Below are 17,872 nucleotides of genomic sequence, written 5' to 3' on the forward strand. Positions count from 1 at the left end.
CTGAGTGAGAGGGCAAGCTTATTCCACCGCATTGGAGCAAGAAAACACTATAATCGTTTAAATGTGAAAAACCTTATATTTGTCAAATTTGTTTTGCTTCACATTAACATCTGAAGTTAGTCATTTAGTTGATGCTTTTCTCTAAAGCAACTTACAATGATTTACCAATTTATACAGCAGGGTGATTTTTTACTAGGGTCCTATAGCAGGAAGCAGTGATCCACCCTGTATCCCGTGGTGCCCAAAGGCTGCAGCCCTAGCCACTACACCACCTTCTGCTCCCAATATTTCACGTGTGGTTAGAAATAGATCAGAGGTGAACAAATCATATTCATGAATAAATGTAAAGAATGTCCTTACATTTGGAACATGTAAATGTAAATCAAATCTAAATCTGTAAATCAAAATGTAAACGTAGAGTTTTGTGAGAGCTCTGGTTGGCGGGTGGCGGACGCAGGGAATTCCTGGCTTGCGATGACATGTCTTACATCGCAGAACAAAACTTCAGCCTTGGCAGCTTCTGCAGCTGTAGGGATTAGGAACCACGCATGGCCCATTGGTGTCAGTACCTGGTGTGTGTCTTCTACATTCCTCCAGGCTCTGTTTGTTATGTAAATATGTACAGTTCATCTGGCATTACTGAAATAAAAACGTAATTCTGTCAAACGTGAAGATACAGTTTGGAAGAAGAGACATCTCCCTACCAGGAGATTCGAGTTTCTTGCCTAGTCTTGGTCCTTGAGGCAGTTTCCTGGTAAATGTCACTACTGCAAAAAATTGCATCGCTACAGGATTAAGACATTGTACGTGATCAATATGAATTTCCAGAAAAGTTCAGCTTGCATTTCAGTACGAACAGTTTAACTTTCTCATAGCAACTTGGTTTTCATCCTAACAGTTAACAGTGGTGCCTTCAGTATTTGCCCAAATACACTGGTTCAACAGCTGGAAACCTGTAACTTGATTTGTTCATAAATCTAAAGTCACAATTAATAAAACCTATGTAATACAAACGTGGGCCAGTTAAAACCTGCAAAAACCGATGAGAAAAATTTGAATTTAAAAAAATGCATATAATAATATGCATATTTAATAAAAAATACTGTTTTTATTAACGGGGAGGTGCGGTGGCGCAGTGGGTTGGGCCACGGTCCTGTTCTCCGGTGAGTCTGGGGTTCGAGTCCCGCTTGGGGTGCCTTGTGACGGACTGGCGTCCCGTCCTGGGTGTGTCCCCCTCTCCCTCCGGCCTTACGCCCTGTGTTGCCGGGTAGGCTCCGGTTCCCCGTGACCCCGTATGGGACAAGCGGTTCTGAAAATGTGTGTGTGTGTGTGTGTGTTTTTATTAACATCCAACTGCATTAAAATCAAAAATAAAAAATAAAAAAAAGGACGAAGGTTCTCTGTTCCGGCTCCGTTGTTGTGGAACGACCTCCCCCTCTCACTCAGAACTGCTGAATCTCTGTCCACATTTAAAAAGGGCCTGAAAACTCACCTCTTCCAGACTCGCTTCATCCATCATCTCTTACGTTCATGTAAGGTGTAAATGTTCGTGTGCTGTAAGTTTAAGATCATTCCTGGATAAACCTGTACGCAGTTACTCCTGTAATGTATGTAAATGTTTATATGTATCTCAAAAAAAAAAAACAAAAAAAACAATTATTACTAAGAAGCTGATCAGGAATTGTGGATATTCCAATGAAGTTTTATGCAGCTACTCGTGTGATGAACATTGGTTCATATGCTGGAAACAAACTAACTGCACTTAAGAATCACACGTCTGCAGCTATGTCTCTCTTTCTCCTGATACAATGAACACGTTGTATTTTTGATGAGATGTACGTCGCTTTGGAGAAAAGGTCCTGCTGAATGAATAAATGTTAATGTAAAATTCAATTCAAATGACTGAAAATATAGAAAGACATCATTCCAATTGCTGACTTACTCCTCCAAAAAGCGCATTAATCAGCTTTTGGACACTTTCAGCTTTCTGTATTGTCATCACAATCAAAAAAGCTTAATAACCTGAATGTCTCTTGAGCCAGGGGCGCAGTGGGTTGGACCGGGTCCTGCTCTCCAGTGGGTCTGGGGTTCGAGTCCCGCTTGGGGTGCTTTGCGACGGACTGGCGTCCCATCCTGGGTGTGTCCCCTCCCCCTCCAGCCTTACGCTCTGTGTTGCCGGGTAGGCTCCGATTCCCCGTGACCCCGTATGGGACAAGCGGTTCTGAAAGTGTGTGTGTGTCTCTTGACCTATTTATAGGTTACATTCTGTAAAAAAAAAAAAAAAAAAAAATCAAATATAAAAATACTTTGTGTGACTTTTTATTTTAATATTTGACTAAGTTTGTTGATTAAGAAAGTGTGTTCCACTGATGTATGGATGAGTGACTCAGTGTAAGTAGTGTATCTAGCAGTGTATGTCACCATGGTGAATAAGGTGTGTGGGCTCATAACACTACATGGAGTTTGTTAGAAGGCGCTTTGGAGAAAGGTGTCTGCTAATTAAAAAAATGTAAGTGTAACACAGTGTGAGTTCTGTATCATCAGCAACAGAACTCCATTTATTTCCTAGCACCGACTACCTGGGTCTACTGCGTACAGTAGTGGGAATATTCAGAGGTGTGTGTGCTGAGTGGTTCTATATGTATGCTTCCTCTGTTATTCTGTGTAACAATTCTAAGTTTTTCCTTAATTTTGCCCATTTCACGTTAAAAGGGATTTTGTTTTCGTGTCTGCTAAATGAATACATGTAAATCTGCTGCTTGTAGATTTTCAGAAGTTAACAAAGTAACTTCTACAATGCACACCCTGTATTTCTGGGGTAGGCTCCAAACCACGGCGACCATGATTTGAATAAATTAACAACAATTAGAATTTGTTGAGTGAAAGAGTTAAAATAAAAAAGTTAAAATAACTTGCGTCCCACAAACTCCCGTTCAATGACAGCTGCAGAAAAATTCAAACAGAAAACATGTGCCATTTGTCATCTTATTGTGACCGACATGGCTGTGGGTGTTGATGGAGGAAGTGAAGACACCGGAAAGCTAATCATGATTGAATATGTATCAGAGAACTGGGCATCAGTAAGCGCTAAATGTCACTAAGTGTAAAAGGAAGTACTAATCTGAGTCCAAGGATCGTCTCTCCTTTAGGATCTACACCTCCATCCAGCCACCTGTACCCACCAACTGCAACCCCCTGCAGTAAGTAGTACAGCTATTCACATCATTCTGTCAACTTTTTTCAGCCCATCCCCCTTCATGCACTTAGGGGGTACCCTTCAGTAGTGTAGGGTGCTAAATAATTGATCACCAACATTCAGGAACTCCAGACATGAGCTATAAATACTGCAGAGCGGACACATGGACACACAGGTTGCCGTCGCTCTCCCATAGACAAAAATTTGTAACTTAACACCAGGAACCAGTGTAATTTGTTATTGTTCAACAGATAAGGCAAACCCCATTTAAAAAGACTATTAATCCATTTTCAGATTTCGAGATCATGGTCACGGTGGTTTGGAGCCTATCCCCAAATCACTGGGCGTAAGGCTGAGATGTAGTGTACTCTGGGCGGGATGCCGGTTCATAAAAAAGTGCACTTTAAAAAGAACAAAATGCAAAAATATTACTTATTGAGCCATGCATTTTGGTGTAGTAATACTGCTGAAATTTAAATTATTAATTGATTAATTTTTATTAGTTCTGCATACATTATTCATGCTGTGCATTAAGAAAAAAATATGCAGCTGAATTGTAAAGCACTGAAGCAGCTACATTGCCTTTCTTACACAATTTTGAAAGATGGATAATTTCTGGAAATGCAAAAAAGAAAAAATCTTTAATTTCTTTTAACTTGTTTTTCTAAACGACAGGGAAAAAATAGTCTTTGCTTTTGGAAAAACTGCAAGATAATGAATATGGATGCGACTACAACAGGCAAACTATTGTAATTTCATATATTTCAGTTGTTCTTTCGTAGCAATCACCATCATGCGTTTTATATTACAGTGTGAAATATGTGGGAAAATCCACTTTGTCCCACGAAACAGCTTCGTCCATCGATACGGGTCTCGCCATGGCGCCTCCAAGAGGTCCACCAGGTCCAACAGAAGCCCCTTCCACCGAATTCACTCGTAAATAACATCCGATTTCATGCATAATTAGTTTGACCATCAGCAGATGCACGTCTCCATGTGGCGGCAGTGGCGGCAGCAGCATCCTAGAGGCCTGATGGCTCTTCCTTTGGTTCTGCCAGAAATGAGCTGGGTGTGATTTCCCAACCTGAACCCAGAGCTACACCTTTCCAGGAGTAGATGGTGCCTAGAGTCTCCACCCTCTGGCAGCTTTCAATTTGAAGATAGAGCCTTGGCCCCCTGGATTAAACTCACAGACTTAATTATGTTTTAAAATGACATTTTAATTAAATATCAAGGTAAGCAAAAATGGATTTCAAAATAATTAATCAAACATCAAAAAATTAAACGTTTTTTTCTGCTTGAGCAGCAGAAATGTAAGAAGCCTTATTTAGGTCTCTTAGAGATTCAATCTAATTTAATTCTCTCCCCTCTCTAAATAAACAGTCCTAAAACCTTTTTTTCATCTGGGGGAGTGGAGATGATAGGGGTAATCAATATTTCTAGCATTTTAATTAAAACCGTTAGTGGAATAAATCCATTTAATTATCAGTTAATGAAATACAAGGTCATTTACCTGACAGGAACTTTGAAGGAGGCTTACTGGTTGAAATGAGGCGCAGCAGCCCAATGTCACAGATGTTTAGCTGCTGTCAATGCAAAGGTTAAAGTTTCTTTAGCTAGTTAACCCATGGAAGTCTTGTTCGCCAACCTTGTTTGTGACCAACACCAAAGTAGCAAGGCGAGAGTTTTAGGGAAGGCAAATCCAAGTGGCCACACTGATTGGAGCTGGAAGTTCGTGGTTACCATGGCCACTGAAGCTCAGCTGAGCAGCACTGTGACTGCTGAGATATAATAATCCACAAAAGGAAAATGCAGGAAAACTGCCAATAAAAATGAAGATGTGCAACCCCCCCCCCCCCGCCCAAAAAAAAAAGATTGACTTCTGAAGTTTAATTTTTTTTTTCAGAATTTTCTGTGGAGCTGAAGAAGACCTATGAAAGCCACCAGTGAAGTCGTTATGCTGTGACTCTTAATTCTAATGTATCTTCAAGCTGCTTTATTGCTTTGCATTTCATACTGATGGAATCTTGACTAAGCACTGGAAAATTATAAAAAGTCTTAACGTGTATGCCAGGTTTGGTTCACATTGGGCAAATAAGCACTTCAGTAATACAGTTTTATTTCGAGACATTAAAATGAAAACTAATTGCGACAAATTTAAGAAATACCCTGTTTCCAAACACCCCAAAAGAGCTGTAAACACCGTGGAAGTGAATTGAATTACAATGACTCCCTCTTTCTTCGTTTGATGTATTTTACTGCCAGCTAATGGCTGGGCATGTAAATACAGGTCACGCTAACTCCGCAAAAGTAGAAGTTTTAGAAAATAGGTAAAGGGAAAAAAGTAATTATAAAGAAACAAATGGGGAAATGTTTGCATCCTCGAAAATTCATAATTCAGTTGTATCACGAAGAGCGAGTGCGTTATGAAAACGAGTATGGGCTTAGACCATGTACAACGTTGGGTGTTCTGAGTCCTTTACAGCTATTATAACACATAAAAAAATTTGCTTCCGAAAAACATTTACCTACTGCGCATGATCAGTATAGCCCCTATAAGCAGCAAAACTGAAAAGTGGATTGATTTGGTAAAATATTCCTAACGCTGTTAACAGCTATATTTGTATTTTTTACCATTTAAATATACAATATGTTGTACTTCATGCAATATTGTTTTTACACTTAAATTTACATTTATTCGTTTAGCAGACGCTTTTTTCCAAAGTGACGTACATCTAATAGAAAATACAATTTGTGCATTACGTTAGGAGAAACGGACGCATCCGAAAACGTGTGATTCTCAAGTACAGTTAGTTTTCACTGTACTCTAACTTTGTTGAGACACATATAAACATTTACATTACCTTGCAGGAGTAGCTGTGAAAAGGACTGATCCAAGCGTGATATGAACATGTATACCTTACAGGCATGAACATTTATACTTTACGTGAACTTAAGAAATCGTAGGCTAAGTGAGTCCGGAAGAGATGAGTTTAAGAGCCTTTTTAAATGTGGGCAAACATTCAGCAGTTCTGAGTGAGAGGGGGAGGTCGTTCCACCACAACGGAGCTAAAAGCGAGAACCTCCGTGCTTTACCTTTTGTGCGTGGGACCACCAAGCAGGCAGATGTGGAAGAGCATAGCAGTCTGGCTGGCATGTAGGGAATAATCAAGTCCTGTAGAAAGCTGGGAGCAGTTCCATTGATGCATTTGTAGGCGATAACCTACAAATATACATTTTTAGCTGTTGGCTTTAGTTTCTGAAATATTTCTTGTGGTATACAGTGTGGAGGAATGGGAGCACAAAAAAACATTGCATAGAACATTTGTTTGATGGAGGAAGTTTTTTTGTTTGTTTTACAAGCGTAAATGCAGATGCTCCTCGGCTTACGATGACACGACTTATAATTTTTTCGACTTTACGATGGTGAGCTGATGATAGACATTCGGTAGAAACTGTACTTCGAATTTTGAATTTCGATTTTTTTTCCCAGGCGAGCGATATGCGGTGTGATACTCTATTGTGATGCTGGGCAGCGGCGGCGATCCACATCTCCCAGTCTGCGGTTGTATTTTGTGCATTCATATTGTCACAGAAATGCGCATCTGTGTCTCCTGCTACTGGTGGGAAGAAGGAGGGCAATTATTCTTGAGGAGAAACCGGGCATGAAGGCAGCAAACCCGTAATTGCCATCGCACGTATGCTAGGCGATGCTGTTCTGTAGGTTAAGTGCATTAAATGCATTTTCGACTTGCGATATTTTCGACTTACGATGCGTCGACGGCTTTCGCCGAACGTAACCCCATCGTAAGTCGGGGACCATCTGCACGCATCTAGTTTTTACAGAGATGTTAAGCTAGCAAAAGCCTCGTTCCTAATGACTATGTGTCTTTGTTGCCAAGGAAGCAGTCGTCACCTATTCACACCATCGAGTCCCTTAACAGATTTTATTTCAGCCTAGGCTCTCTTGAGCTGTAGGAACAATACTGCTTTAACAGCAGTGGCTTCTGCCGGCTGGAACAAATACAACAAATAATAAATAGAGATACAATGGAGCAGAGAAATCGAATTTAACTTGGCCTGAAGCACTTACCTGGAATGTGTATATAATGTTACTGGGCATTTGTCACTGCAAGTCGTTATGGAGTGTTGTCCTACTGTTAATGAAATGGTAAAGTCGACCCTTTACGTTATGTTCCAGCTTTATGCATCAATCTTCACAATTGCTTCTTTGTCTTATTACTAATAATTTTCCTCATGTGGCTACAAAGAAGAGCACGACAGTGTTTCAGAAGGTCCATATCACTGCCTTTTTTTCCCCCTCTGTTGTCTTGCCTCTCTTGGCGTCCTACCCCCACGCTGGACGCAGCCAACAGCTGGCATTACAGCTACATGTAATGGCATTTCTCCTAAATGGAAGAGTCAGCTATCACAAAAAAGCTTGGATCTAGTGAGGAAAAGTGATGATGAGGGGAAGGCCTTGTGGTCCTGCAGGTCAGCATTTTTTATAATTCACAACCTCAGGATTGAGTCACAGTGCGTTACCTAATGCATACATGATACACTAAATTAATTTTTATTAAAGCTAAGGAATGATGAAATACAGGGTGGTATGGTGGTGCAGTGAGTACTGCTGCTACCTGACCAGGAAGTTTCCAGCCTTGCCTTGCAACCGGTGCTTCCAGGATAAACTCAGGGCCACAGCAACCCTCCAGTGCATAAACAGTTATCGATAGTGAGTGAGAATGAGTGACTGAAACCCAGCTTGCTTTTTGACACATTCATTCAAGTCCTATCAGTTGCAATTTAACATACTGCCCTTGTAGTGACTATTGTGTTATTACTTTATGATAAAAGTATGAAAGCTGGATATAAACCCCTGCCTCTTTCATTGGAATACTGTATAAGGGGAGACTTTCTCCCTCTCTCGGTTCTGTGTTTCCAGAAATTAACCAAAAATTATCTATAATTCAGTGACAATGTATTTGGAGAACATTGTGGATGTACGCAGCTTGAGAGTATACAAATAAGTAAGATGTTATACACGCTTCTAGTGAAATGTGGAAAATCACTAGGTCTTGATATAATATATAGTCACACTGAAAGGGGCTGCAAAAAGTACAGTGTGTACTAATGTGGTTAAGGAATTGACATTGAGACCTCAAAGTTTTTGGTTAAATTCCAAAGACTGACTTAACCTGAATTTCTTCATCATCATCATCATCTTCTTATTATTCTTCTCATTATTATTATTATTATTGTTATTATTATTATTATTTGGGTTAAACAGTTGCTCAGTACTATAGTACTACATAAAGAAGCCGAACCAACAGTCCTTCTGCTGCTATACCTAATGCCTAGGAAAAAAAGTATCCATCTGGGTAAATGGATAAAGCAGAGAACTGTAAGCTATGTGCATTGCTTTTAATAAAACCACTTTTCTGATAAGCAACCAACTTTAAATTTAGAGCTCAGCTATTCAGTCCAGCGAGATATCCAAGCAAGACAGAAATGTGCAGTTCAGACAAACCCAGATATCTGAGACTGATCATGTGCCTGTTTACATATTTCTCCCGATATTTTATTCATCCTACACCTAAAAGCCATTAATTTAAGTTTTCCTGAGCTCAAAGGAGACATGGTGAGGTGGCTGAGATAGCAGCTTTCTCTGATTTAGCATTAAGATCAGATTTTTTATGTTACTTAATTATTTCCTAATTAAAGTTTGCATGTTAATTAAAATGGTGACTAATGTTAATTACCTTTATTAATGGATTCTCATGTAACACCTGCCTAAAGCAATTGGCTCGGTTTTCAAAATATCTTCATCTAAGCTGTTTGCTGGATGTAGGCGTTGCTTTTTGAAATTTGCTGCAGAATTGAAGTTGTTGAGGTGCCACAAAGGGTGGTGCAGCAGGATGCTGTGAAAATTTTCAAACAACGGTTTTAATTTCATGATTCATTTCAAAGACTGCGAGCAGAAATGGGTTTGGGCAGGGGGGTCGGGGCTTGTATCATACCGTATGGTGTACTCAATAATTTTGTGTTCGGTTTTCATCTCACATTCCCTGTTCAAAGGGTTACTTGAGTTTAGCTGTGCAAAAGAGTGCAATATTAAGCTTTGGGTAGGGGCTACAGGGGGTTGTTGTTCGACTGAAAATGAAGATGATCACACAATCAATACCACCCCCCACCTCAGTAACCTACTCCGAATGTCATCCAGACAGACCAGCACCAGGCATCTCACCGGAGCAGAGTGTCTGCGGCTGTTTAGACTTCTTGGAAGCAAGGATCAGCGATTAAATGTCACCTTTCAGCAACAAAATTAAATAAGAAGCAGCAATTTGGCTCCTAGCAATTGCTAATTTCACGCCCTGATAAATGTTGCAGGAGCTAAACCTTTCAAACTCCCTCAGATATTTCTTAAAGGCACAGAGCATCTGTTGGGGCTTTCAGGCTTATTTCCTTGTCCATCAACGCACCACGATGGACTCGACCTGAGACTCACGGCTGTGGTCAAGCGAGGACCTCAAAGTGCTCTAGACAATGTCTCGGTGATCCCTGTCCAAAAGTTCCCCCCTCGTGTCTCTTTCTGAATATGTCCCCGCAATCTTTCGCTCTGCTCTCATGGAGATTTCGAGGAAAGGAAAATAAGCGTGGTCTACAGGTCAAGTTCAAAGGTATTTTTGCCCCTCATTTCATTGCCGTGCTCTTCTGAAGATGGAGAAACAAGTCACAGTAAGGGGCTCTACATGGGTCATTACATCTCAATTGCCTGGCTTAGCCTAGATGGCGTGGCTGCCGCTTCCCACAGAAGTAATTTCTCCTGAATGTTTAATCCCATACCTAATTGTGAGAGAATTATGCAGGCCATCACTGAAGATGGGGCAAATCCAGGCCATCGGATGCCTCCCCTGCCACAATTCCATCTCGCCAGGGCCAGAAAAGTAACAATGTTCCTCCCTGCAATTCCCCCCCGAAGATGAATAGGCTTCGAGACACTTCCTCGTACTCATCAGTTGACCTCTGTTTTGCTCCTTGGCAAACCAGTGTTCTTCATATCCTGGATGGTCCCAGCCCTGGTGTAAATCCCGATAACACAGATAGGAATATGCTTTTTTTATCTCTGGTTCGTAAAACTATTTGCTGAGGACCGGCAGCCTACGAAAGGTACCCTACCGGACTTTGCATACCCTTGAGTACAGGAATCCATGTCCGAGCGGTGTAAATTACACCAAGAACGGAAGCCTCACTCAACACAGTTACAAAAAGTGTAAATTTACGCTGTTTGAATTTTTTTTTTCTTTTTCATCTCCATGTAGACAGAGTCCAGCGGAATGAATCACGTAGAGGGACGCTTTCCCGCGGTTATCGATACATCGGGAAGGATGGCACTCCTGCTCCGTCACTCAAAGCACAGCAATGATAGTTGTTATTTTTGCGAGTAAAATCGTGTTCATGTCAAGAGACCATACCAGGTATTACAGCCAGAGTTTATAGCCGGTGATTTAAAAGTGATAGTTTTAAAATGAGTTTCATGTTTCCAATGGCTCCTCGGAGGATTCTGCTCTCTTGGAATCACCCTTTGAAATATAAGTTTAAAATTGAATTGAGTTAAAGTGAAATACTCTCGACGCGTACCAAAAATACAAACAGTCCCTCGTTACCTGTCCCAGGAAAAGGTTTCAGATTTATGGTACTGGACTGGATTATCTTATTCTAAGATTTCAAACTGGTATGCCTCTCTTGAGGGCGGTTTGGGGAGTTTTAGGGCTTCTGGAGAGAGTGTGAACTTGTGAAATGCGGTGTATGAATTGTCTACTGCTTACAGCTCCCTCTCTCACAGACCGCGCGCGGGTCCAGTGAAATTTATTTTCCGAGCATGCGTCCCCACCTGTCTGATATAGCCACAGAGCATCAGAACTACCCTGATGGGAGAAATTTCAAACAAGCCAACGCATGTACAGGGTGTTTTGAACACAAGTAGCGAGGGCTGGGGCGGGGGGGACGACTCCCCACAGTTTTCAATCTGCAACGATGCTCCCTGCATTCCAAGAAGATGATAAAGAAATAAAAAAAACATGCATCATGTCACATTTCTTAAATATACAGTTTAAGAGGAGCCTTCGGAAACCGCGTCAGCCATACCCATCTCAAATAGTGCTCACCAGAGGCATATTTTTCTTCCCATAAATTTATATCGGTCCCCAGCTGGTTCAGATGAAGCTCGTTTCCTGTTTGTATGGCATCCGCAAAATTCCTCCTGTACTTTTTTTTTTTCCCGAAGAAAGAAAAATAGAGCATTAAACATTTGTTTTGATTCTGCAAAAAAAACAAAAAAAAATACACAGTTTTTCTCCCAGGTTTGATTTAAAACAAATGGTAGCCGATGAAGCAAGGAACATATCTGAAGTCCTGCCTTGAGGTGTCTCTCTCCTCTTATTTGCAGCCGTTGCATATATGGTAAATAGCATATTTGGGCTCAATTATGTGCTTATACATACACATTTTTATTTTGTACGGTATAAATACTCATTCACTCGCTCACTATCCATAATTGTTTAAGCTTAGGGGCAGGGAAGGTGGAAGTGTAGGGCATTAGGCCGGGTAGGGTACACCCTGGAAGGGACATCAGTCCATTGCAGGGCAGCCACACACAGACACACATTACTGACAATAGCAAGACACAAATCCACCCGAATCAAATGTCTTTGGACTTGGGTGTGAAGCCGCAGCGCCTACAGGAAACCTACGCAAGCAAGGCTTTGTCATTTTTTAATGTCGTACCAGTGACTTTACATGACCTTCCTATTGAACTACTGACTAGTTACCTACGGTCAGTGCAGTACACATTTATTTGTTTGTCAAAATGCCGGGGAAAGCTTTTAAATGAAAAGCCCTCGTTTCCAAGTCCCAGCAGCAACATCTTTGTTACTTGGGATCTCTCTTATTTTCGCTGACGCTCAAACGGACTTTTCGCTGGAAATTCTTGACATTTTTAAAATTACTTTCAAGTCACGCATTAAATCAGTCTTGTATTGACTGCATCCCAAAGTGTAAATAATGTATCATCATTGTAAATACTGCAATATTGCAACTGTAAAGCGCCCAGAGTCTGCATCAGTCCATTACTGTGAAATGTACCATATTCATTTATTTAGATTAGCAATTAAAAAGCATAAAAGACATACAGGAATTTGATTTTTGAGAATTCGCTTTGCTCATGCTATTCTGTCTGCATAACAGAGCATCCTCTGTCGCTGTTGTTTTTCTCATGACCTCGCAACACATTCTGATATGGCACACATAAAAGGCTGCGGCTGCTCTTAATCACGCTGTGCTCCTGCATTCACCTCATATGTTCCCCCGGAGCTGGACTAGTAGGCATCTGATAAAGTCAAACAAAAGGAGAGAAACTGGCACATCGCATATCTGAGCAAGCCACCAATTCCAGGCTACCGAATTTGATTAGGGAAGGAGGAACGTGGTTTTACATCGTCGACTACGCTAGTGAGATCTGAGCTTCTTTTTTTTTTTTTTTTATAAACCTTTTGAAAATTGGAAAGCAATTTTAGTTTTCCATACTGGGCAAAAAGACAAGGGTATTTATGAAGGTTATATTAAGACACGTAATACCATAGATCTGGTAAACATTCATGGTAAAAACTATTAGATAAAAAAAGATGCTTATAATTGTAAAGTTGTGTTTACATAATATTATTTATCATTTTAAAATGATATGCTGAACATTTTTTAAGCATAAAAGACTATTTTATAAAGACCCAATTAGAGACCGCGGCCACTGCAATTCACTAGTTCTACTGTGTACAGATCGCAAGGATGAAAGTGGTCTTTGCAGATTTGAAGTCTTTGCAGGAGCGTTCCATCAAACCGTGCATGTGGATTTGATCTAGTCTGCCACCGGAGCGTCACGTTCGGCAGAGACAGCGCTCTATGGAAATACTGTGTTTTACCCAGTATCTGTATGCAGGTTTAGGTGGGGAGCGGGGCACCTGTGGGATTTCTCCGGCTCCCCGTACGCACGGCTCCTTCCTCAGACGCGTACTGTGAGCTGCCCGAGTTTTAATTGCGCTCGGACTATTTGGCCTCAGTACCTTCATTGCGTTGTTTGTTTTATTATTTCTAGTAAATTTCGGAGATGTGAAACCGATACTTGTGAATGGACTGGAATAGTAATCGTTCCCAGCATATATGCGTTGGTATGATGGATAAAGATTCCTTAGAGCGTATCTTTCATTTCAAAATATCAGCGAGGCATCTCTGTCGTGCCTCCGCTGCGGGTTACTCCACAAAGAAATGGGCAAATGTGGGTCTGAGCGTGCGTAAAGTGTTGATGTTTTGTTATCTTCTGGTTTGACGCAAGAAGCCTTAAAATAATTAAAACACGCGGCACACGACGCGAAGAAAAAGGGGATCGGGTGAGGAAAACGTCGGTCTCGCCTGCACGATGACTGACAGTCCAACTAGTCTGCAGAACCCTGGAGACATCAGGTTCAAGAACTTTCCAAGAGCTTGTAAATTGGAGCTGGCACGTGGGCCAAAAAGGGGGGAAAAAAAAAAAAGCCCAATTTTACACGATTCAGCAGATTTTCACCTGCGAGGCCCTTTTTCGTCCCCTTCATCGTCGACTTGTTCTAGACATGAAAGTAAATATTCATCCAATGATCCACATTTATATTGATTTCACTGTGCATTAGCAGTTTAAAGACCGCAGTGTTTTGACATCGCGAGCACAGGTTTGAATGATTCTGTTTGAAATAGGAATGCAGGATGCGCATCTCCGAAGCCCCCGTCTGCGCATGTGAATACGCCGAACCTTAAACAGGGTGGAGGGGAATGCAGAAGCGAATCGAAACCAACCTTCCACCCGTGCACATGCTGATTTTTTTTTTTTTCTCCAATGAACATTTTAGGCGATGCCTGACGCCACGTGTGACAGGATTTTATTTGCAGAAATGGGTCACGTTGGATGCTTCTAATAGCTGGAAGCACAAGGTTATTGAGACTCTGGCCACCTGAGTGTGTCCTCACGTTGACCATTAACACAACAGGGGGATGCAGGTAAAAAAAAAAGAAAAAAAAAAAAAAGGCCTTTCATTTTATTAAGGGGACCTGCAGGATTTCTCAGTGTTCGCATGACATTATTCTTCGGTAAGTTTGCCGTACGCTGGTTTATTTACGACATCCTCACAATTAAGCACTCCTCGAGCTACCGAGTCATGCAAATATGCAGCATGCTTGGATAAATATAAAAAGATCCCATTCTCCACCATTTATACCCTTGACTCCAATAACCAGTGAAATGTGGAGTCAGGAAAAACGGTACTTTTTAAACTAGATTTATTTGTCATAATCCATATTTAAAAAAACAACGCTACTCTCTTAGTCCACCAAACAGAATATTGAAATAGCTGAAATGATAATAGCTTCACGAGGAAGCATTACACTGCCTTGCTGATGGCTGTATGTCATATTATTCCACGTTCTGCGGAGTTATGTGTCGATATGTGGGTTCCCTGAATAACGCCTGGCGAACCCATGTCCGGCGTACAGGAACATCACCTTAGTCGCTCCAATTTAGTCCAGTTCACTTACTTCAAACACACAGCTTTAAAAAGACTGGTTGCTGTATAATTCCTCATACATATTTCATCCTAAATTCACATGCATGTATTAGCGGTAAATTTGTGAAATTTAAGGAAGTACAAATTAAACAAATACACGTTCGCTCGGAAGGACAAAGCGGGACATCTTTAAAGGGGATGAATACATTTTGCTGATTGTTATTACAAAGCGCCTAAGGAAGATAGATTGAAGAGGCGATTAGATGAAAGCAGCACACAGCGGCAGCCCCACTGTCCTCGCGCTCAAGATGGCTCGAGTAAATTGCTTCTGTCTATAGTGTGCGCCAGTCATCATGGTGTGTGTAAGCAGCACCGGTGGGATTGAGTAATTAGGATCCTGACACGGCTTCCTCGCACTCCACGGACGGGGAATGAGAAATGAAGGCAAATGAAAGCCAATTCCTCCGAGGGGGAGAGAATTCCACACCGTTTCCCTGCTAATTTTCTGGAGCTCCTAGTTAGGTTCATTTTATTCCCTCCAAATGAACGCGGCGGCGGCCCGGTATTTGCCACAGACGCAATAAATGGGATGAAAAAGCAGATGCTTCTTTCTGTTGATTTGCTTGTTTATTACTGAGGGAATCTTTGATTGAGGAGCTGTTTGCGCTCCTGGAATTGTTTGACCTTTATGGGGGCATTCGCGATACAGGAGGAAGGGTTCCGCTGCAGCGCAAGTGATGCCTGCTTATACAGAAGTGGGGAAAAAATGACAAGATGCAGGAAGATGATGGCAGGCTTTTTTTTTTTTGTTTTTTTTTGACTTTATGAAATTATAAGAGGTAGTGGCGTTTATTTTTATAACGTTCACGGGAGATTATTTATGACTGACCCGCTGTGATTTAAGTATGATGTATTCGTATTGAGAAATGCTGTATAATACGCTATTTATGTGGCATGCGGGGGTGCGCAAGGTTCAGGGAGTGACCGAATGAAGGATGGCGGTGGATGGATTTGAGGACACGTTCATTTCTTTTCCTATAATTAGGCATTAAATAGTGACAAATTAAAAGTTGCCGAATAGAAGCGAACTGTACTTATAGCTATCGAGGAAACCAGGAAAGAAAGCAACGTGCAAACGTGGCAAACGAGCGCTTCACAAACCCGAACCGTCCGTGTAAAGTCGAGCACCGGGTGCGGCCAACGGAAGCAACCGAGAGACTTTACACGGACGGTTCGGGTTTGTGAGGTGAGAAGCTCCGATTGGAAATTTCGAGTCGTCAAGTGGCCGCGGCCAGGTTTTGTCCAGCCCCGGTTTATTTCTGAATGCTATAATACAGATTTTTCTCTCGCATTCTTGCATAAGCAAACCAGAAAAGCGTTGATTTTTAAAATGTGTTGTTACCTTACGACATTTTAAAAATGTGTATTTAATGGAAATGGAAAGAGCAGATAACTCACCTGCTCTTTCAACTTTTTTCCTTGATTTAGTGTTTTGATACGACTATATTAATTTCATGCGTGTGTCCATTTTTCACTTTTATTGCTGACACTGTTATCTGACAATATGGACAAATGGTACTTGACCTGTGATGTGTATGTACTTATTTTGTAAATAATAACAACCACAATAACAATAATAATAATTGCCATTCTGTCATTCCCCACTTTGCAGTAAGCAGTGCAGCAATAGATCAAGCTGACATAATTATTATTATTTACATTTTTCATTTATTTATTTAGCAGACGCTTTTCTCCAAAGTAACTTCCAATGAGCTCTATGTAGTGTTATCAGCCCACACACTTTATTCACCAAGGTGACTTACACTGCTAGATGCACTACTTACACTGGGTCACTCATCCATACACCATTTTTATTACTAAGAATGATTATGTATAAACAATATCAGCCACAAAACGAAAGTTGGCTATATGTTGTGTTTTAGGGAGAGGTCCAGCAAAGCCACTGTGAGGCCCAGCAGGATGTGCTGGACCAGATGTACCTAAAGCTCAACAGTCAGCAATACAGCACTGGCTCCAAAAGAAGGAAGGAGTTTGCCCAGATGTCAAAGGTGAACACCATTGGAAGCAACAGGTATGGCTGAAATGACACCATTTTTGATGAAGATAGATGATGAATGATTTGCAGTGATTTGAAAATGAAGTGAAGAGCTCATTGTGTTACTGAAATCTTATTATTACTTATTCCTTATGATATTACTTACTTAATACTTAATATTATTACTTATTACTGAAATCTTATTACGAACAAAAGCAGATCCACTAGCATATCCTGAATCTTATATCCATATCCAGAATCCTGAATCTGAATCATAGCTGCGAAAACAAAATCCCTTTTAACGTGAAATGGGCAAAATTAAGGAAAAACTTAGAATTGTTACACAGAATAACAGAGGAAGCATACATATAGAACCACTCAGCACACACACCTCTGAATATTCCCACTACTGTACGCAGTAGACCCAGGTAGTCGGTGCTAGGAAATAAATGGAGTTCTGTTGCTGATGATACAGAACTCACACTGTGTTACACTTACATTTTTTTAATTAGCAGACACCTTTCTCCAAAGCGCCTTCTAACAAACTCCATGTAGTGTTATGAGCCCACACACCTTTTTCACCGCGGTGACTTACACTGCTAGATACACTACTTACAATGGGTCACTCATCCATACATCAGTGGAACATGCACACACACTCTCTCTCTCTCTCTCTCTCTCTCTCTCTCTCTCTCTCTCTCTCTCTCTCTCTCTCTGTCACTCACACACTATGGGTGAACCTGAACAGCATGTCTATGGAGTGTGGGAGGAAACCAGAGCACCTGGAGGAAACTCATGCAGAGACAGGGAGAACATGCAAACCCATGTCCTCTCGCACCACCCAGGCTCTTTGACTCTGTGTCTGCATTACTGACCCAGTACAGTGCTTGCGGTCAGTGGAGGTGTCAGCACTGCAACTCTCTGAAACTAGTTGGGCATAGAAGACATTTAAATTTCGCTCTTGAAATGTCCAGCGACTTTTTAACTGGGACGTGCTTGGATCTTGAAGGATAATTTGACACTCGCCTTAGTATT

General features: G+C 41.2%; 1 protein-coding gene across 1 annotated transcript in view; it reads left to right on the plus strand.

The window, feature by feature from the left end:
• The window catches only part of akap6 (A kinase (PRKA) anchor protein 6), a 140,043-nt gene that overhangs the window by 65,346 nt on the left and 56,825 nt on the right, over positions 1-17,872 (plus strand). Inside the window, exon 8 of the mRNA XM_029250634.1 lies at positions 16,725-16,873. Coding sequence (XP_029106467.1) covers positions 16,725-16,873 — 149 coding nt within the window. The remainder of the gene's footprint in view (positions 1-16,724; positions 16,874-17,872) is intronic.

The sequence above is a fragment of the Scleropages formosus genome, chromosome 3, assembly GCF_900964775.1.
Source record: "Scleropages formosus chromosome 3, fSclFor1.1, whole genome shotgun sequence".
Lineage (NCBI taxonomy): Eukaryota > Metazoa > Chordata > Actinopteri > Osteoglossiformes > Osteoglossidae > Scleropages > Scleropages formosus.